General features: G+C 42.2%; 3 protein-coding genes and 1 long non-coding RNA gene across 11 annotated transcripts in view; 1 reads left to right on the top strand and 3 right to left on the bottom strand.

Annotated features, from left to right (window-relative positions):
* On the top strand, positions 1-13,767 carry LOC108104660 (phosphatidylinositol 4-kinase beta). Of its 3 annotated transcripts, none has more exons than XM_041817990.1 (12): positions 1-893; positions 4,928-6,280; positions 7,896-8,007; positions 8,404-8,674; positions 8,730-8,912; positions 9,011-11,479; positions 11,545-11,663; positions 11,724-11,861; positions 11,923-12,197; positions 12,261-12,349; positions 12,407-12,571; positions 12,638-13,767. In XM_041817990.1, exons 2-12 carry the CDS (start codon positions 5,214-5,216, stop codon positions 12,823-12,825), a joined length of 5,076 nt encoding a protein of 1,691 aa, XP_041673924.1. In that variant the 5' UTR covers positions 1-893; positions 4,928-5,213; the 3' UTR covers positions 12,826-13,767. The 3 variants fall into 3 exon arrangements, with proteins under 3 accessions (XP_041673924.1, XP_017066335.2, XP_041673925.1); XM_017210846.2 differs by lacking the exon at positions 1-893 and adding an exon at positions 1,075-1,197; XM_041817991.1 differs by lacking the exons at positions 1-893; positions 4,928-6,280 and adding an exon at positions 7,698-7,792.
* On the bottom strand, positions 1,945-2,798 carry LOC108104661. Its single transcript, XM_017210848.1, has 2 exons — positions 2,477-2,798; positions 1,945-2,418 (listed from the first exon to the last, which is right to left on the bottom strand). Exons 1-2 carry the CDS (start codon positions 2,678-2,680, stop codon positions 2,281-2,283), a joined length of 342 nt encoding a protein of 113 aa, XP_017066337.1. The 5' UTR covers positions 2,681-2,798; the 3' UTR covers positions 1,945-2,280.
* Positions 6,275-7,423, bottom strand: LOC108104662. 2 transcript variants are annotated; one of them, XR_001772310.2, is made up of 3 exons: positions 7,265-7,423; positions 7,060-7,207; positions 6,275-6,973 (listed from the first exon to the last, which is right to left on the bottom strand). It is a non-coding gene; the product is annotated as an uncharacterized LOC108104662 (long non-coding RNA). The 2 variants fall into 2 exon arrangements; XR_001772309.2 differs by having other exon boundaries at positions 7,060-7,423.
* Positions 13,768-14,259: 492 nt separating the features above from the next.
* Positions 14,260-20,027, bottom strand: part of LOC108104658 — a 28,010-nt gene continuing 22,242 nt past the window's right edge. For 4 of the 5 annotated variants that reach the window (XM_017210840.2, XM_017210841.2, XM_017210843.2 and 1 more), the window contains 5 exons: positions 17,860-18,643; positions 17,238-17,769; positions 17,017-17,179; positions 16,847-16,953; positions 14,260-16,790 (listed from right to left, as the gene is read on the bottom strand). In XM_017210840.2, the coding sequence (XP_017066329.1) occupies positions 15,665-16,790; positions 16,847-16,953; positions 17,017-17,179; positions 17,238-17,769; positions 17,860-18,643 (2,712 nt within the window). In that variant the 3' untranslated portion in view covers positions 14,260-15,664. Of the gene's footprint in view, positions 16,791-16,846; positions 16,954-17,016; positions 17,180-17,237; positions 17,770-17,859; positions 18,644-18,756; positions 18,832-20,027 lie in introns of those variants that run through there. The other variant, XM_017210845.2, reaches the window with a different exon arrangement.

Here is a 20,027-nt window from a genome sequence, read left to right on the forward strand (position 1 = left end):
TGCCCATAAACTCGCTCAGCAACGCATCATTCCAAAAAAAAATTGGACGTGCAGACGCTCGATGGTCGCGTAATTTGTTTTTGTAGTGAAATACAAAGGAATTAAGTACGGAAAACCGAATTTTCCAGTACGGTGGCAGTGCGTTTTAAGTGTGTAGGCACACGCAAAAGAAGTACGCGTTGCTTCATCCGTATACACAGTATACGAATTGATAATGCATACACACTATGGGCGCGTCTCTTTTTGTTCTTTTGTGTGTGTAAGTCTGACGTCGCTGTGTCTGTGTCTTGCTCCTCCGTCAAAACGCGCATGTAAAAGTAATTATATATTTATATTTGAGAATTAATCCTTTTAAGGCTGGAAATAAAATGTGCTGGGAAAAATATTGACACAAGTGTCGTTGAATCGTGATTTATCGTCGAGTGAATTTTTGAACGCACACACATGCAGAGTAGCTCTCAAACATACGCATACAAGCAAAACGAGATTTTGCAAGTCGCGTCCGCTCTAGTAGTGGTGGCTGTAGTTTTTGGTTGTGCCTGTGTTAGTGCTTGTGCAACTATAAAATTCAATTGTTTATTGCTGGGCATAAGTCATACCCTGTACCCGCACCTCGAAACACATAAGGCAAACCGGAGTGCGGGCCTAACAAGACAGCAACAATAAGGTGTCGCTGTGGCGCCTCCTCGTTTTCACCTGCTCCAGCGTCCGTGACTGTGTGAATCGTGGTGATAATAATAGGAATTTCTACTCGCCGCTGCTTGTGAGTTTCAATGCGAAAATCCACATGTGAAAGTGGCAAACACTACTTAACTACGCTGATTGGCATCGAATATTTAATACCTAATGGAATATACATCCCTTCTACACAGCTGTCTCGATACCAATATACTGTGAGTATTTCTTGTCTTTAATATATTCAATGAAATAAATAGCATTATCAGCGCATGATAAAGCATTAATCAACATTCCACCATTGAGTGCATACAGGTCCGGTCTTCCTTCCGGTATTTTTAGGCTCTATTTTAATCTGACTTTACTTGCAAGTAAACATTAAGATCAATAGAATTGTAGTGGCATCATTGCAGGATGGGAATAAAAATTGCTTGTAAATACAGACACGGAAATCTGGCATTTAGGCATGGCTGGCTGTAGGTGCACTTCCGCAAATTATGCCATTTTTGGCTTGTTGGGAAGGTAAGTTGGCCACAATTTCTATCGGTAATATTTAGATCGACAAGACTTAAATGTCCTTAGGTCGGTGAACTTGCCGCAGAACACCAGGCCGGGTGAATGCAAGTTGACTTGACTTGGGGACTCTGGTTTCGTTTCGATCTTTCCACGGGAGTTGCTCTTAAAGGGGGAAAAAGGAGTTGCGGGGAATATAAATTGTGGTGTAATTACTCGTTTGAGAGGCGATAAGTGACATAAGCGCTGCCGTCAATTTACCTGCCGCATGCCCGCTTCCGCAGGTTGCGCTGGCGGACGCTTGCCAAATGGTTGAGTTAGTTAACCATGGCAAGAAGTGAGGTTCGAGTGGAAACAACCAAAACGGGAATTCGTTTAGAGCGAACGGCAACCAGTTTGGATATATTTCCGATCAGTAAAAACGCAAAAAAAAATTTCGGATTCGTTTTGTCAGCGTAAACTAAAGTTAAAAACTAGTTGAGGATCAATTTACTTTCGCGGCTTCTTTGGTTATGCGGAATTCAAATGCTATAAAATTGTATTGACAGAGTGACAAGTCAGCAAAAGCTGTTACGATGGCGTTTTTTCTTACTGTATTGCAGTTAAATTATTAAAATAAATTATTAAAAGTTTTGGCGCCCTACCCAATTCAAAGGAAGACATCCCTTCTTGCTTTTTTTTTCAGAAAGAAACGTGAAGAGTTGGAAAGTAGTCTAAAAAGTGAAAGTGATTAAAAAATATTTGTCATTAATTTTTTTTAACATCAATTCACGCAACAGAAATTTATTTACGCAACTCAATATTAACTTGCGGGCGCCAATATGTCAAAGCAAGTTAGTTGACGAGGGCCGACAAATGCTAAGTAGTTGAACTCTTCACGATACCGATGTTGGCAGCGCCAGCTAATGACCTGTAGAGCTTGTCGGTGTTACTAGGTCACCGAACCACCGGAAGAGGAGGGCTTATAGTCTGGAAATAATGAAAAGCTGTTAGGAACTCTTCGATTTTGAAAGAGTGTCTTGGTTGAGCTTCAGGGGAACAAACGTAGCAACTTCTAAGCTGTCAGATCGAACAGGGCACTAACTTCACTGTCTACTTCGGTCTGGGGCGTCTTGGCGGAGGGCGTTTGTCGTAGATTGGGCGTCTCACTGTAGCACGACATTTCTGCCCATGTTGACTGCGGCGTAACAATCGACGACGTCGCCTTCGAATCACTCGGGCCAAGATGCGCTGGGGAGCATAGCATGAGGGAAATGAGCGGAAGATTTTAACTGAATTATATTCTTACTTCTGGCTCAAATAACTTCTTCTTGGCATCGCTCAATGAGTTCCAATGTACAAGACCCACCTGGAGTAAACGACACAGATTGGATCTTTGAAAGAATTTGTGCTTAAGGTAACGGAGGAAGTTAAGGTAGGGCAGTGGGGTCACTCGGCTTGGGTCGTCAACGACTCCTGCAGCGCGGATCATTTTCGGACGTGGCCGCGTCATAGAGAATGTCTTGGATTAACTGAAGAAACCGGGTCTTTGTCCAATCACATTTTAATAATCAAAATAGAAAAATAATCTGTATAGTCACTATCGATGTCGAGAATTTGGGAAAACTCAAGGTTACTTGGATGTTCCTATGCAAGTGACTTTTTTCTGAAACAGTTACTCAAAAGAAAATCCGATCAACAAAAAGAAAGCGAAAGTGACAAAATATCAGTCTCATCTTTAAGATTTCAACGGTTGCTTACACTTAAAACGAAATCATTATCTTCTCGCCGCGCCTATAAATTCTTCCTGATTTCTGTTCTCAGTCTCCCTGCTTTGTTTCGCCCTCAATAGCAGCGGTCATTTATTTATGCCCAACTGAATGGGATGTGCTTTCAAGAGTCACTGATAAGGCTCATTTTGCATCCGCCCGAACAAAGTTCGTGCAGTGCATGCACGCATTCTGAGACGCAAATAAAGTGTTTTTTAAGCACATAATTATATATAAAGGACATGAACAGAATCGTTCGGCTAACGAATTTATTTTTGCATTTTTGATTTTGGTAGTTAAAATTTTCCTCCCTTTTTATTGTAAGCCCCAAGTTTCACGATAAGGTGAACCATATTAATGCGAGGAATCACTTTCTTTGAATGCAGAATTTTTGTTAATTATTATTACGCACCTAAGTCACCCAATCGTTATATATAGAAACTTTCCCTCGTCCAAAGATGAGAAACGCTCATTTGCCTTTTCCTCATTTTCTCTGTTTTGCTGTCCGCTCCTTAGTGCATCAAAAAGTTAATGGCGTGTGACAATTCCGTTCATAATATATTTTTGCTTCTGCCGCTACTTTGAAACTTCATGAAGCTGGAATAATTTTTTTTTTAACGGTTGAATCTTAGCACGTTAAAAGATTTGTTTGAAACTTTTAAATTTGTAATATAAAATTCAAGTTTTCTGTCTAAAGCAAAATACCATGGGCTTGGCACTTTCACAGCTACGTCTCTCTAATATAAAAAATATAACTAATAGGATTTACTTATTTATTATACATAAAATCAAGTATTTAATAAAATTTTCTCAATCTGGCTTTTTAGAGCTCGACGTTTTAGCTGCAACGTGGGAAAGCTTCTACTGCTTAATGGCACTAATAGCTAGAAACAGTCACTTACAATATTCAAACTGACCTAAGCTAGCAACTAACTAATTTGTCTACCAGCTGTTTTTTATCTTTGGGAAAAACTATTTGAGTGAGTGTCTCACATGCAACTATTTTGAAGTCTGCCCGATTTGGCGCTTGTTTACCTTGGCGGTTGATGAACAGATTTGAACCCTGTTGAACTAGTTATTTCGAGTCAATATAGCTCCCTGATATTTTTGACACGGTTACGAGCGGATTTCCTATAAAAGCATTTCGAACATATTTTTTTGTTTTTTTTTAATTTATGTAACTAAGTACAAGCCAGCATGTGTATGAACTGTCGTGCCCACTTTGATTAGGCTGACCTTGATAGCAAAGTTCGAAAAAACTAGCAGCAGCGAAACTGCGTAAATATGTATGTCTGAACTCAACTGCGTTGTCACGAGTAGTAAGTTGTATTTAACCACAAGGATATAGCAAAGAGAATGTTAAAATTATTTTGATATTGGTTAGCTGAGCAACGGATATCTTCCTTCTAGTTTTTTTATACCAGCCGGCGACCACGCCCTGCGCCTGCGCTTCTGATATGAGAAGCTGGGAAATTTGGTTAAATTGGAAGGTAGTTTTATATTATATTGTAAGTCATTTTACGAATTCTATGTTGTCTTTGTGACAGACTCGATTATCCCTATTATGGCTTTCGTTCATCGAGCTAGGAGTGTCTGTCAGCTATGCGGATGTTGCTCCGTTTAAAAATAACGCACAAGCTTAAAAAAAGTGAGCAAAGAGAATATCAGGCCTACCCCCTAGATAAATTTTACTTATCAAATTGGTCCATCTAACAGGTACTTCATTGCCCTTGTGGTACCATATAGATAACTATATATTTAATTTAATTTTTCATTTATTTTTGTATGCGGGAGTCTAAGTATTTATGAGTTTTAGACAACATAAATCAAAGCATTTGGCCGTGTAAAGAATTGACAAGAAAAGTTTATCCTTTGCTCAAACGCAGCAAAAGATATAAATGAATGTAAAAGCAAGAGCCTGAGTATAATTTAATCGGCAAGCGATTGATTAAAAATTACTAATTGACACCAATTTTTGATTATCTTTCCAGCGCTTTGACATGCAAGTAGAGCCTGCAGCTATGGCAATAACCAAAGGCGAGGTGATATGAGAACTACACGCTTCGTGCCACTAAGCAAAGCCGACAGGGCGGATATTTAAGTCGACCCATGACTCAGAACTAAACTTTATTTGAGAGCCCTTAGCAAGGCAATGGAGCACAAAGGCAATTCCACGGTTGTGCCACACCAAGCTGCTTGTTCAACCATTTATGTCCATTTAGCAATCGAAAATCAAAATTAAACCCTTTGGACCGGTCACCACGCATAGAAATCAAAATGAACTCCGTCATATCTGCATTTAAGGGTAAAAGGAACAGCGTAGCGAGCTCCAATTCGCCCACGGGTGCGCCAAGTGGGAACGCCCTCGGTGACACCAAACAGAATCAAGGCGGAGCACTCGTCAACGTGGGGATCAGCATTGCCACCATGGGTGGCGGCGTGGCCAAGAAAATTCCTGTGGTTCAGAGCAGTGGTTATCAGTACCTTCGGCACATACGTGAGATCGAGACTGCTAACAAGCTGCTTTCCCCCGTCGTGGTTGTCACGGAGGACAATTCAGCCGGCAAGGTCTGCTCAGCGGCAGCACTGACCACAATGGCTGCCGGAGTAGATGTAGTAGACCACTGTCTGCCTGCAACGGTACGATTGTCCAGTACCGAAGCGCTGACCGATTTTAATAAAATGGGCGATAGTGCTATCCAGGACCTAGGTGACACCTGGATTTGTTCACAGCAATCTGCGACTACGGACGACGAGGACATCTCTGAGCATTCAAATGCTGCCTACACCAGCAACAGCAGCTCCAGCGAACACAGCAACAGTACTGTTGTTAACAGCCCATCGGTATCGGAGGGTAACTCTGTCTCCGTATCCTCTTCGGTCAGCCAGCAAAGTCCCATCATGAGTCAGCGGAGAACCTCGCCCACCACCTGCGGAATTAGTAGCCCGCACAGCCAGTCGTTTACCATAACCTGCGAACCGAATTCGCCCTACGCCACCACGCATTCCTCACTAGGCTTAGAGCAGGGCAACGAAAACGGAAATAACATGCCCGCCTTTTTAATGGTCGACCCGGTCACTTTACCCATTGGGCGCCAGATGACTCCGGCCCTGGGCCTGCCGGGAGCCAGCTCCGCGGCCAGTACGCCCAAGCACTCGCGCTACTCCAAGCCTCGTCTCAGTCTTAGTCGCGTGTTCAACCAATCCATGCCCTCCGTGCACGGCCGGCCCAATCTCAGTGTGGCTCAGTCGGCCGACGGAGCGTCAGTTACCGCTGCGGAATGTGCTACGAATGCCCCAAAAAGAATTTCCACGCACCAAAGAAATTTCAGTTTGGATTTTAGGTAAGTGTAGTTTTACTTCTCTAACAAATTGTCCGACGATGGATCATTGGCTTCTCTTAGCCTGCTCTTTAGAAGACAAATATGACAGTTAATCTGAAATAGCACAGACAATTTAATAGAGCTTTAAGTAAAACATTGGTTACGCATTATGCAAACCAGCATTAACAGTAAAAGGGCTTGTTGCATGCTGCAATACTGTTTGTATGTATACCAGTTGCGCCTTGAGATGATATGCCACACCCTGTCTTTGATGAGGTCGTTCCAACGTATACGAATGTGCAGCTAGACCAGCCACACGAAAACCGCCTTGTACCGCTAATGTTTAATTTCCATAGTTTTCCACTTTAGTCAGCATCATTTATTATTACATTTTCTTTGCAACGATAAACTTTTATGCAGCCACCTTGGTTTCCACCAAGAAACATAGACTGTCTTTTGACATCTCTTAGTCGTGGGAATATGTTGATTAACGAGTGTTAAAGGCTTTTTCTGAAATCCGACTACCTAAACAGCGAGCATTAATCTGGGAGTAATATGCGGGCCAATCCCATAAAGGGTGGTGGCCCCGGAACCGGCACAGCGAGTCAACTAATGGGACTTGGTAAGCTTGGTACTCGCCTGCACATCAATCGAGTGTATGGAATCGTAAAGACGGATACACTACACTACAATTACATCCATATGCTCGACTTGCTGTCCGCGATGTGGTCATTGCCGGGAGATAGGAGAACGAGAAATAACATCGATGCCTATCAGAACCAAAACTTCTCTGTACTTACGCAACTTAAGTTGGACTCATCTGGTTTGAAGAGATAATCCATTGGTTGTCTGTTGCAGCTTTGTTCTACCAGAGTTTGCTGAACCCGTAGTACAAGTGAGATGACGGAAAAAGCGCACCTATTTTCCCGCCGAAGGTCGATATAGAGTCTTTAAAAATCATGAGCGTATATCAAGGCGGATCGGTTATCGTATTTTCGCGCTTACCGCCCTGCCTGATTGCTGTTCGCGTAATAGGTGTGTTTCCAGAGATAACAATTTCTGGCAAATACCTAAGATAACTGTGAAAACGACTTTTATATGCACCCTCACATCGCACTCTCCAAAGTTTCGGCGAGTCGTTCGGGTTTTCGACTACGTCATCGTTTCAACGCCTCGTACTTGGACTCGTCGCGAGCTTTGGCTCAAACCCGCAAGCTTAGGCACCAACCAGCTGACAACAAAGACCCGAAAGCTACTCGATTAGTCAGCCATTGTAGGCAGAGCACTCGCACTCGCATTTTTCCTACGCCTCTGTTTCTTGTCTCTCAGACACCATAATCTATATCCGATTCCCTGTGTTTTGTGGCTTTTTTCATGTTTTACGCGCATTGTTCTCAGACGTTTGCATTTTGCAAACACGGATACTGCTAATTTAATTTAAAGGAAATTGCTGCCTAGATAGGTTTTACCGTCAAACAAAATTGATCTGAGCGATATGATAACTGCGACGTAGTGTACGAATGAGTTTTCATCGTGAGTGACTGCCTGAGTGTTTTAGCATTTCCAATCTATACTGTTTTATCGTAAAAGTGCATTGATTTTTTCAGATTTTGATCAGAGTTCTCTGTTCTTTCAGATCCATGGGAATACTACTGCCCCCCCTTTCGCAGGTTACCAATAATCGGATCAATCACACACAGCATCACCGCAATCGCAGTCTCGACAGTGCCCTGCAACGCATTCCGGAGGTGAGTCCTATATCCTAAATAGCTCTTCCGCGCACCCAAGGGCCTACCTGCATCGTGTTAGTCTTGTTGGGCGCGGATGCTATAATGAACAAAAACAAGCAACACCCGCAGCGAAATCAGTAAAACCTTTACAGTTTTTTAGGTCTCTAGGTATGTGGCTATGTGAGACGAACTATTAATATATATTTTTATCATTGCGTTGCTGGCGTTATTATTCACTTTTGCATTTAACACAGTGCTAAATATTTGTGTATTTTTTTATCGAGATCAGCTGAAGAGCCGCTTTAGACCCTGCCAACTGTAAACTGAAAGAAAGACTGATCTGAAAGATCTTTCCCAGGTCCCAGCTCCCGTATCCATAAAATGATCTACAAAAGTCTGTTATCTCGTGTTTAGGTCGAAGTCTCATCACCAAATGCCGAGAGCGAGAACACGTTCTGCTCCCCGTCCATTCTCGGTGCAAATATGTGCTCGAAAATTGCCACGACAGCGGCGAGTGTAACGGCAGCTTTGTCCCCCCCAGGATCGTCCACTGTGGCCTTGATGTCTGTAGCTACTTCGACGGCGATCACACCCACGAAAACAGTGAATAAAGGGAACACACATGCAGTACCGAAGCAACATCAATCGATTTGCTTGCCAAATGCTTGCCGTACCAGTTCCATCGGTAAGATCGACCTCTTTTGCCTAATAACAACCTCTTAGTTATACATGCATTGCAGTGGAAACTTGCCCAACGCTGCGAGTGCGACCAAAGTCTAACGACTTAGTTGCGGCCAACGGGCAGGAGGCTATGGCCACTGTTGTCAGCGGGGCGGTCAACGGCGGTAGTAGCAACAACAGCTGCAGCAGCGCTGGAAGCAAAAAGCGAGAAGATCTCACTAGTCTCGGGTCAGATGACTCTGGTAAGTGTTAGCAAACTTTCGGCCGATCAATCGTGCCTTTTGCTTTTCTGTATAATCATGTGAGAAACCTCTCCTTTTTACACTAATCCAACCTGCAGGTATCATCTGTGGGTCAGAGTCGGACCAAATATCTCTTAATCGTATATGCCACCACTCACATGAATCGCTCGATTCGGGTGAAATGGATGCGGACCCCGATGCTGATGCCGAAGCAGAGCAGTGCGTTGATCTAATGGAGACAACTTCTATTGACGAGGAGTACCACATAACGCAACCGGAACATCTTTGCTTCTATTCCCCACAAGCCGCTTCCTCCGAAATGGATTTTCGAACTCTGCGTCCATCTCGAAAACAGAAGTCTCTCCAACAGCAGCAGCAGTCTATGAAGAATGCAAGTCTAGGCGAATCAAATCCAATTGTGGATGTTGGCGTCGATGCGCGAACACGCTACCGTGTTATGAACATGTCCCAAGCAGCCATCAATGTTGAACTTGGTGCAGCTCCAAGTAAAATCGAACCGGTGCTGGACGATACGGAAATTAACCAAGGTCACTACGTGAATGCGGATTCACTGGCAACATCAAATTCTGCATCAACGACGCCAGCCACGCCATCGGCCACACCAACACCTACACCACTAGAGAGTACTAAGAACGACCAAGTGTTATTCAAGAATTTCTTTGGTGCCACCAAGAATGCCATTTTTCGCACAGCGCAAAGCATTATTGAAAATCATGAGAAGAAGAACGCTGCTAAGCAGAAGGAGCAGCCCGATCACTTTCCGGCAGTTGCCTTAGTAAGTGGAGGAAGTATTTCGCCACAAGACCAGGTGAAGTCGCCCACAGACATATCAAAAAAAAAGGAATTTTTCAGTTTGCTGACGTCGAGCTCTAGCAAAAAAGCTGCCGCTGCCGCGGCAGCGGCTGCAGCGAGTTCAGCTGCCAATACGCCCGTCGCCACGCCAACAGAACCACAAGCGGTGTCAATAGATTCAAAGCTCCAACAGCTTTCTAGTTCATCTGATGAGTCCAAAGTAAATGAGCGGACGCTCAATTTGCGCCTCCCTGGAGCAGATAGTGAAACCAGTGATGGAACACTGGCGAAATGTTCCTCAATTAACTCGCTACATAAACTAAAACTCCCTGTTCCCGGCGTTGTAAAGTACTTTATTAGTGAACGAGTTCCAGTGTCGGATTTGCTACAGAGGCCAGAGAAAGGTCAAAGCGGCCTTTTGCGTTTTTTTGAGTCGCCAGTCTTTAACATACATTTCGCTGTGCATTACCTCTTTTACTCCAAGGAACCAGGAGTGCTCAGCTTTATCGGCAATAAAATCTTTAGTTTTCCGGACCAGGAAGTCGATTTGTACATACCGCAACTTATTGTTATGTATATTCAGATGGATGAACTAGCTGAAGTTCTGGATCCGTATTTGACGATTCGATGTCGCAAGTCCGTAGATTTTTCCCTAAAGTGTCTTTGGCTCTTAGAGGCCTACAACTATCATGTAGACTCGCTGGGGAACTCGCACACCAGCTCCCGAAAATCCAAATTGGCGCTTATGAAGGAAATATGCTCTAAAAAGGAGCAAAAACAGGCGCAGAACAACGTCAAGTCAACAGGCACCGGAGCCGTCGGGGAGCCCAGATCGATAGTCGCCTTCGCTAAGAAGACTCACCACCGCTCACAATCTGATGCCACTGTGTTGCTTACCGACTCTCGGTCGCTCCACACACTAAGTATCTCCCAACGTATGTACCAGCAACCGCCCTATACGACACAAACACTTACTACTACGCCCGCAAAACTGTGCCTCGGTGACTTAACCTCAGGACACGCCTTTGATAACGGATGTACCTGTTTCGAGACTGTGCGAGGACAAGTAAATGGCCTTCTTGGCCAGAGGACGTTATGCAGCTGTGGAGCTCCAAAAACAGCGCCCCAGAAAGAGTTTATGAAGGCGTTGATGAACGTGGGTAAAAATCTCACTTCGTGGCCTTCCAAAGCGGAGAAAACTTCAGCGTTGCGAATGTCCCTAAACTTAATCAACAAGAACCTGCCTGCAAGAGTCTGGCTCCCCCTCTACTCTGATGTTCCGCATCATGTTGTTCGCATTACCGAGGAAAAAACCGCTGTTCTCAACTCAAAGGACAAGACCCCGTATATCATTTACGTAGAAGTAGTCGAAATTCCTGATATATACACCTCACCCTTGATACCTAAGATGATGCCTTCGCTTCGGCATACGAAGAGCGAAGAGCACTTGGAGGGGTCCTGTCTCAACTCACACCAACACCTGAGCTGCAGTCGCACTTCCAGCTGTAGCAGCAGTCACCAGGGCAGTTACCACCGAAAAAAGGTCGCAGAAGGGGATGGTGGGTGCGGCGACGCTGGCCCTCATAACTGCTGCGGCAACTCACATTCACTAGGCGGACTTCAGCATCAAGAGGATGATGTGTGGTCGCAGGAAGAAGACGAGATTACAGCGCAGTACCTTAGCATGCGTAAAGTGAGCGAGCGGGACACCATTTCCCAGATGTCACTTGAATCATGCGATTCGCGGGACCAAGGTAAGAGGATATAAAAATGAATGGTATTGATCTTTCGAAGCTCTAGAACGGATTTTATTTTACAGGTCCACCAATCGTCTTCAATATTGGCGACGTGCGATTGCGCCACTGCAGTAATTTGAGTTGCGAGAATACGAAATCGTTCAGCAACGACCCAGAAGATCCCTCCGCAGCGGCCCTTAAGGTTTGTTATTTAAATTCAGGCACTGAACTGATTAATATAAATATTTGTTTTATACTACAGGAACCGTGGCACGAAAAGGAAAAACTAATACGCGAGTCTTCGCCTTATGGCCATCTATCTAACTGGCGGCTTCTTTCCGCTATTGTCAAGTGTGGTGACGATTTACGCCAGGAACTTATGGCCACCCAACTGTTACAGGTAACAGTAGCTTCGATTACACAATTGGAATGCTCCCCTAACAAAAATGTTTATTTCGCAGATGTTTAAAATTATATGGCAAGAAGAACAAGTGGATCTGTGGGTGCGCCCGTACAAGATAGTATGTCTATCGAATGATAGTGGTCTTATTGAGCCCATTCTCAATACAGTCTCTTTGCATCAAATTAAGAAGAACTCCAATAAATCATTAAAAGATTACTTTCTTGATGAGTACGGCTCACCCACTGGGGAAAGTTTTCGGCGTGCTCAAAAAAATTTCGTTCAAAGCTGTGCAGCTTATTGTCTAATTTCGTATTTGCTGCAAGTCAAGGACAGGTAATACTAAAAATGTTATGTTCCTAAAGAATTTTAACTGACATATATCTTTTTTTTGTTTAGGCATAATGGCAACATACTATTCCATTCGGATGGGCACATCATACACATCGACTTTGGATTTATTTTGAGTATATCTCCAAAGAACTTAGGTATGTAATTGGTTGAACTTTTCACAGCTCAACTTATTTCTAATTGGACTTTTACAGGATTCGAACAATCGCCCTTTAAGCTTACCCCAGAATTTGTTGAAGTCATGGGAGGCACTAGCTCGGAGCATTGGCGGGAATTTAATAGGCTCTTGTTGGTTGGGATGATGTCTGCCCGAAAGCATATGGATCGCATTATAAATTTTGTAGAAATTATGCGCAGTAGTAAGATTCAAGGCGATTTCGCTCAAAAATATTCCTGCAATGTTAATATATATTCTATTTTTCCAGATGCTCAGTTGCCATGCTTTAAGAATGGATGCTCTGGAACCGTACAGAATCTCCGAAAACGCTTTCATATGAATTTAACCGAGCAAGAAATGGAACGAAAAGTTGAGCAGCTTGTACAGGACTCGTTAAAAAGTTTGTCAACGAAACTATACGATGGTTATCAGTACTATACGAATGGCATATTGTGAGAACGGTTTTTTATGAAGATCTAAGTGGGTACTCATAATTAACAGTATGAAAATGCTGGGCTGGTATCCAAATCAAGGGACTGACTTTTGTAAAGGCATTATTGAATATAATATAATATATAATTATCAGCGACAACAAAACAAAAAGAATGAAATTGTACCAAACCTAAATCTGTTATCGTAGCTTAAATTGATTGTTGTATGCGTTCGCATTGTAGGGTTAACGTGATGTGTATGTTGTCTAGCTTTTAAGAGAAAAATATCTAAATGTTTTAAATGTAATTTTAGTTGTCTGAGTGAGATCGCAATTTGCCAGTCTGTTATTCCATTTTGAAATTCATACTTGTACATATATACATAGTTTCAATAACCTGGCTTATATTTCGACAACTTCATTCATTGGTGCCTCCGCCGATTTGTATTTCACGAGTATACATATATGTAAAAGCATCTAATTCCAATCTTTAGTCATAAGAATAAGGTGGAATGCCACTTTACCGCAGCTTACAATTTTAATACATCAATATAATCTTTAAGTAAAACGATTTAATTATAAAACAAATTAATATAATTTTAACAAAGATATGCCACGATTACATACAAAAATAAATTACAAGTTTAAATCGCCGTCAAATCTTTTTATATTAGCCTAATTAACCAATTATAAAACGTAAAAAAAGCCTAATGATTTTCTAACTTAACATATTTTTAAGCTATTTCAATAAAGATGTGAAATTCAAGCAAAAAATACAAGTGCTAAAACAAATAGATAGCCACTGAAAGTGAATAGTTTCAAGTGTGTAAAATAAAGTGCAGCCCTTTTGATTGATTACTAACATGTGTGTATATTAAACGCAACCATTGGCTACAATTATTTAAATTGTAAAGTAATATTTCTACAACTTATTAATAATGCCACTAAAAATAAATAAGCATACTGAATAAAAAAAATTGCGTTACATGTATTTAATGGGAAAAAAATATATTTAAAAAATATTTTCCGACAAAACGGTTTTAAATATCGTTAGACCAATTAGAATGGAAAATACCGGTATCAAATGAGCATAATATTGTTAGCCAATATATATATATACATATAATGAGTAGACTGGACCACAACTGAGATCTTAATTGATAACTTGAACTTTTTCGTTCGTCTGGTGATTTAAAATAAGATATATTTAAGTTCATCATTTGTGGTAACTTCCAGGAAACTACATTTTTTGCAGTCGACATTAGATTAATAGGAATCTAACTTTTTGGTAGCCATCCGTTGATTGCTGTCAAATACATGGTAAAAAAATAGCAAAAATATATACGATGAAACTGAAACTGTATTTCTAGGAGGAGAGGCTGCACTCCTGCCTCAGATTTAACGAAAGTCAAGCTAATTAACCAAAACTACTTATACAATATTTTAAAGAAGACACAAAATTGGATAAATATATTTTTATTTATTTGGCATAGAGAGCATATTTGAGGGTGCTAAATGTATAAAGTTGTGGTTTTTCAGTTAGGGTACATGTTATTTCTGTGAAACGTTTACGCGATCCAATACAACTTGCTCAACTCAAATCTGTATGTTTTTACATATTTTGTAATATCGCGTTAATCCCATTAAAACTTAACAAACAGTGCGACCTTTCCATTGTTGTTTTGCTCCTAATCTAATTTTTATCCATTGCCCTATCCTGATCTGTTGTTCATGATGTTGTACAATAGTGCAAGTACGGACTTCGGGAATTTGTGGTATATCATTTTTAAAAGAAATTCTTTTGCAAAAATCAATTCGATTTTTTGGCAAAGTCTATTATATAGTAAATTGCTTAATGAATTTATATCTCTTTGTCAACTAATACTGTCTAAATATTTCTTGCCAATAGGGGAGGCAATGATTAATAAGCTTATCGGATATATTCAACATACATTCTTTTTAGAAAAAAATAAATTCGCTCAATTGTAATGTCGCATTTTGCTTTTATAATGTTAACATTGCCTAATTTTCAAGACTTTAAATTGACAATAAACCAATTTTTGCCAAACATAATATTCATATCAAAATGACAACGATTTGTTCATATGTAATAATATTGTTCCTTTATTAATATTTTACTACCTTTATTAATATCTTCTGTTCACTATGTAAGGTCGTAAACTTTATCTTGAAAACATGCCGTAGTGGTTTGGCCTAACAAATTAACAAATGCCATGGGAAATACAAGCCTCAATGCACGTTAAATACAATGAGTATGTACTTAATCTTGTTCAAATGTGTCATATTTTAATGTATTAACGTTTCGTAAACGCATTTCAATATCGGTTCTGTGGGTAGTTTTCGATTCAGCTTGTGAAGGTCTCTAAGCAACCTGGCGTATTGACACAGAAAAATGTTAATAATTTACGGGTTTTTATTATCGACTTAACACGTAACCTAGAATTACAAGTATGGACATGTAATAGGGTTTTAGACTAGCAGTCGGCGACAAATTTTTATAAAACCGCATTGAAATGCCGGAAGAATAGTATTGTTATTTGTCGTAAAACAATAATTTATAACCGAATTATTTGGTACTGTAACCAAATCCTTTTACAGATATTCAAGGACATTAAGGAAAGAAATTTAACAAAAAACAATTATTATTTTATATTGACAAAAAAGGTAACACAAGAAAACTCTTTCAGAATTAAATACTCATTCTGAACTATGATTAAAGGCAATTTAATATTATTGTAACAAATATTTTTTACCGTGTATTCTTCTACGAATACATTTCTTTGTGTCTTGTATGTTGAAAATTGTGAGTCGTATTGTTGATTTGTTTCTAACTGTGACGAGCAATTACGCAAGGGAGCTATCCGTTGGTACTAGCGATGCCGCAGCTTCAGCCAGTTCCATGGCGGCTACCCGGGCTTCCGTGAGAGTCGCATCTGCATCAAAGCCCGTCTTATGCGTCGGCGACTGACTCGGAGTGCAGTTGGTGCTTTTTGGCTTGCGGAACCAATTGCCAAAATGGCGTCTTCCTAACGAACTTGTTGATGTGGTGGACACTATTTGGGAGTTGTCTACGCTGGATATTCCGTCCCTTGACTGTGATTTTTTGGGCAAGGTCTCACACAAACGCGATGTGGATTTGGCAGGTGACTCTGGCACAGAGCTCTCACCACTGGTGGCCCCCATTGCTATTTCAAGCTCTTGTGCCTCATAATCAGATTGGTCTGAACAGTCACCAGGCCGTTCCTCGTAGTTGTATTCAAAACCTGTCATCTCCGATACGTATAAGGCTTTACCACCAAACTGACGCTCTAAAGCGAGGGTGCTTAGGAAGCGATGCTTCCGATTCGCTGACCGGAAACTAAAATCGTACCATTTGTCACGCGACTCGCTGTAGATGCGCAACGAGTTCTTTATGGTGTGTCCAAACATTTTTCCGTCCCTTACGTTTACGACGCGACAGCGGTCGAGGAAAATACGTCCCTTGTAGATGAAGTGACTGCGTTTGATAATATCTCGTTTGCAGTATACGAGCTGGTTATCGAATAGGAACAGCGTGTAGCTGCTGTTCCACAGATTTTGTTTTTGTCTCGTAGCATCAACCTGCAGAAAAAAACGAGCGCTGTGCAAATGTAGCGGCGGCCCCTTAAAATTCTGGAAACTGGCTTGGTGTCTTGCAATCGTTTCGCTGTGGCGTTTTCCCTCATTTACTGCCTCTGTGATGCCACGCATCGCCTCTAGAGCCAAATTGACAGTATCTTGAGAGTCGGGTATGTCGAGTTCGTTGACGTCAAGTTCCTCATAGTGAGATGGCTTGGTAACACGGTCTAACTCATCCGCTCCCTTCGTTGTTTTGACCAATGCCGACTTAATGATCTCGTTGAGATGTAGGGGATAACGGCAGATGCGTTGCACTGGTGCCAGCAAGTGGGCTGACAGGGGGAGCTCGGCAAGGTTTCCCGACTCTCGACAACTAAAAATAGTTTTAACGTTTATATAGTTGTAAGCAAAGCTTTGAAAACAACCTACTTGTCCAAAATAGTACGAGCGTCTTTTACACGGTCGTAAGTCTCTAGTTCAATTAGGGCTCGGGGATATGCGTTGCAGTATGTGGAATAGCATAGAAACCCTTTGTGCTGCAGAAAGTACAATTTATTCAAAACTGATTATCACAAGGGTACAACTCTATGTGTTCTTACCATTTTGAGAAAAACCTTAGCAATCTGGTTTTGATCGATTCCTCGCCGCAAGGCCTCCAGAAACTTTCGCTGGAACTTATAAATGGCCATTATATTGGAAAAAATCAGACGAATACTATTTGGAGAGAATATATCGATGCGCTTGCTCATGGCTGGCAGGTACCTAAAGTAGGACACAAAATTAAAATCTGATCACGATTGCCCCTAACTAGGTTCTTTACCCATCACAAATGGCTGCCAGCAGTTTGACATAGTTGACCTCCGTATCAAGCAGTTCACGAACTGCGCTTCGGCGTAGCATAGTGTTGTGGTCCAGCTGGGCAATTGGATCGACACCAGAAGCGCATAGCGAGGTCGTAGGTGATTCAATGACAATAAGAGTAACGTTGCTTTGATTTGTGGTCACGATAACGTCTGTGTCCTCGGCGAATGTTGAAACAGGAACAGGAATTGACTCTTCATCTCCACCAGCCTCTTCAGCTTCAGCGACACCGGCCCTGTGCGCGTTAAAGAATAGATCCGTCTCAGGATAGTGAATAACTCGCACAAACTCCTTGGGGAACCAGCCAAGCTCAGGACCCAAAATGTCTTCTACGAGATTGGTTTCCTCCTTCTTAATTCGACCGAACCACCAGGGTCCAACTTCCTTGCGCAAAATTTCAATAAGCATTCCTCGCTCCAAGCCCAGTTCTTGCGGTCCGCCGGCCGTGAAGTTGTAGAGAACCTCCGCATAAATAGTTTGGTAGTAGCTGACTGTTGGGGATCAAAAGGAAACGACATTGGTGAATGTTGCCTGTTTTTCCAATTCAATTCAGGGTTTTGAAGTCCATGCCGTAAGCTTACCTTCCTCGTTTGATGCGACACTGTCACTATCGCTATCCTCAAGGTCGGGACGACTCATGCCGTAGGACTCTAGGCCACTTGGCTGGCTAAGCGATCGCATGGGCAAAGACGCCGGTGCTTCGCGTTCAACCTTGTTAGACTCCCTTATATCCATATTCTTAGCGATTTTGGTTCTAATCATAAAAGGTCCCAAAATGCTGCTTGCCTTGGCGGAGTTAGTTCGACGTATTGCTCTCATTTTAGTGTCCGCGATGCTAGACGTCCCATTTGTAGATATTGAAACGCTCGTCTCTCCTTGGCCGCTCATGACTATGGCGCGGGAGTATTGCTCATCCTGTTCTAACTCGATCTGAATGCCCGAGTCGCCGGAATTGCACTTGTCCCGACGGTTGTACTTCGTCTTTCGGCGCTCTTTGGAAGTTCGCCAGATGAGAGGTCCAAATCGGTACTTTCCGGAGCTTGCATCTCCGCCTTCTGCTCCAGTCTCGCCAGTTGTCGTCGCTGGAGCTGTGATGGATACAGTCGGTGCGGTTGGCAATGTCTTAATCTTTGGCAGATTGCTGCCTGTCGCCGTTAGGGACAACGGAGAAATGTGCATTTGATTCTTGCTGTTCAAATTGTTCAGAGTGCGCTTAAACTTCTGCAAGACGCCCAGACCTCCGCATGCACTTTCGACAGTGATGCCTGTGACAGGAACATCCGTGGCATCAATTTGCTTCTGTAGCGGTGGTTCTGAGAGCGGTTCTGTCAGTGTGGGACTGGAGACAGCCTTTATTTGCTGTGACTGCAAAGGCGGAAAGAAAAAAAAGAATGTAGTTTTATTACTGCTTCTATTGTATTTTATGTTTATATAAAATTGGCAAATGCGCGAACTAAAGTTATGCCACTAACGCTTACATAGTGATTCGACATCAACGGTATGCGGCTCTTGACGTGAAACCACAAATATCTTATCATTTCGTAGTTTTTTATGCCAGCGTATCGGCGGGCTCGGATTATAACAACAATGATATGAAAAACAGCAATCACAGTCTCTGGGTCTGAGAGTAAGAATTGAGTAACAGTAATCACAAGAATAGCAAGCTTCTACGTCCATGCCAATACCCGTGAGCCACAATATATACCTCAGAATCAAACAATCCAAATTTTTGGATATTTTTTTTTGTTTGACAAACTGATGTGAGAAAATGTGTGTACTTAGAGAGTATCAAGGGACGAAAGGATGGGTGATAGAGTGGTATAACCAAAATCAACGTCATTAGTTATTGATATTATAATAAATGCTCAGCAGGGCTGACCTGAAGAAGACGGGTTTTCCATCTGTAGCAACGGTCGTCGGGCATGATATCATTAGTGGGCACAACGTAGCCCACCTGTCCCCTGGCGGACTGTGACACGCTTCCAGGGCCGCCCGTATCGAAGTCCCAGAATTTAATTAGGCCATAGGTTTCCATGAGCGTTGGTGTTATCAGTTATTTCTTAGACCTCTGGGTTCTTGCGACCTGGCGGGACTTTAGCATGTAGCACTGGCAGGTGTAACCGGCTGAAGCGATATCTTAGAACTGATAGTCCGCGATTGCCGGCAACGACACTTGCAAATGTGAAATGCGAGTACTGTTGTCGTCCGGTTGTAAGTGGGTGGCAGACCTCTTTTAGTTGGGTATATTGCATTTAGGGACATAAAGGCTGTGATATTAACTATATCTGAGAGCTCCATTGTCAGGAGACTGAATTGAAGTGGTTTGATTACATTAGCGAAGGAATGGCACAGCACGAGCCGTTGCCTCATGCCGCATCTCTTGTCTGCCATTGTTGCATGGACCGTGCGGGGTCAACACATTGTCTGCGAACTTGCAAGAGCCCGATGCCTTTGCGAATGTGTATCTGCAGTTGAAATGTTTTGTCTTCAGTGATTTACTTTGGCCTCGAGATTGACTACGTAGCACAAAGGCACTGGGAGAACAGCAGGATGTTAGAGGCTTATGGCTGGGAAACCTAAACCCTATTGGAATTTTTCGCAACAAAATACTTCATGATGTGTTTATATGTTACAATAATAATATAGTTTATATGGTCTAAAAACGCTTCATTCTACCTTCACTCAACTAGTAACGTTTACAATTACATTTTGCAGACAGCGAATTTCTGGCTTATCCACGACGTTTTGT

Source organism: Drosophila eugracilis, unplaced genomic scaffold (assembly GCF_018153835.1).
Source record: "Drosophila eugracilis isolate 14026-0451.02 unplaced genomic scaffold, ASM1815383v1 contig_2088, whole genome shotgun sequence".
NCBI classification, from domain to species: Eukaryota; Metazoa; Arthropoda; class Insecta; order Diptera; family Drosophilidae; genus Drosophila; species Drosophila eugracilis.

What these genes read in the sequence shown, in the direction of transcription:
- LOC108104661 (XM_017210848.1), bottom strand. Translation starts at nt 2,680, where the DNA reads ATGACGCGGCCACGTCCGAAAATGATCCGCGCTGCAGGAGTCGTTGAC. An exon ending in AGAAGTTATTTGAGCCAGAA is followed by an intron (nt 2,419 to 2,476) that starts GTAAGAATATAA and finishes TATGCTCCCCAG; the next exon opens with CGCATCTTGGCCCGAGTGAT.
- LOC108104660 (XM_041817990.1), top strand. Translation starts at nt 5,214, where the DNA reads ATGAACTCCGTCATATCTGCATTTAAGGGTAAAAGGAACAGCGTAGCG. An exon ending in TTGCTGCAAGTCAAGGACAG is followed by an intron (nt 12,198 to 12,260) that starts GTAATACTAAAA and finishes TTTTTTGTTTAG; the next exon opens with GCATAATGGCAACATACTAT. An exon ending in TATATCTCCAAAGAACTTAG is followed by an intron (nt 12,350 to 12,406) that starts GTATGTAATTGG and finishes GGACTTTTACAG; the next exon opens with GATTCGAACAATCGCCCTTT.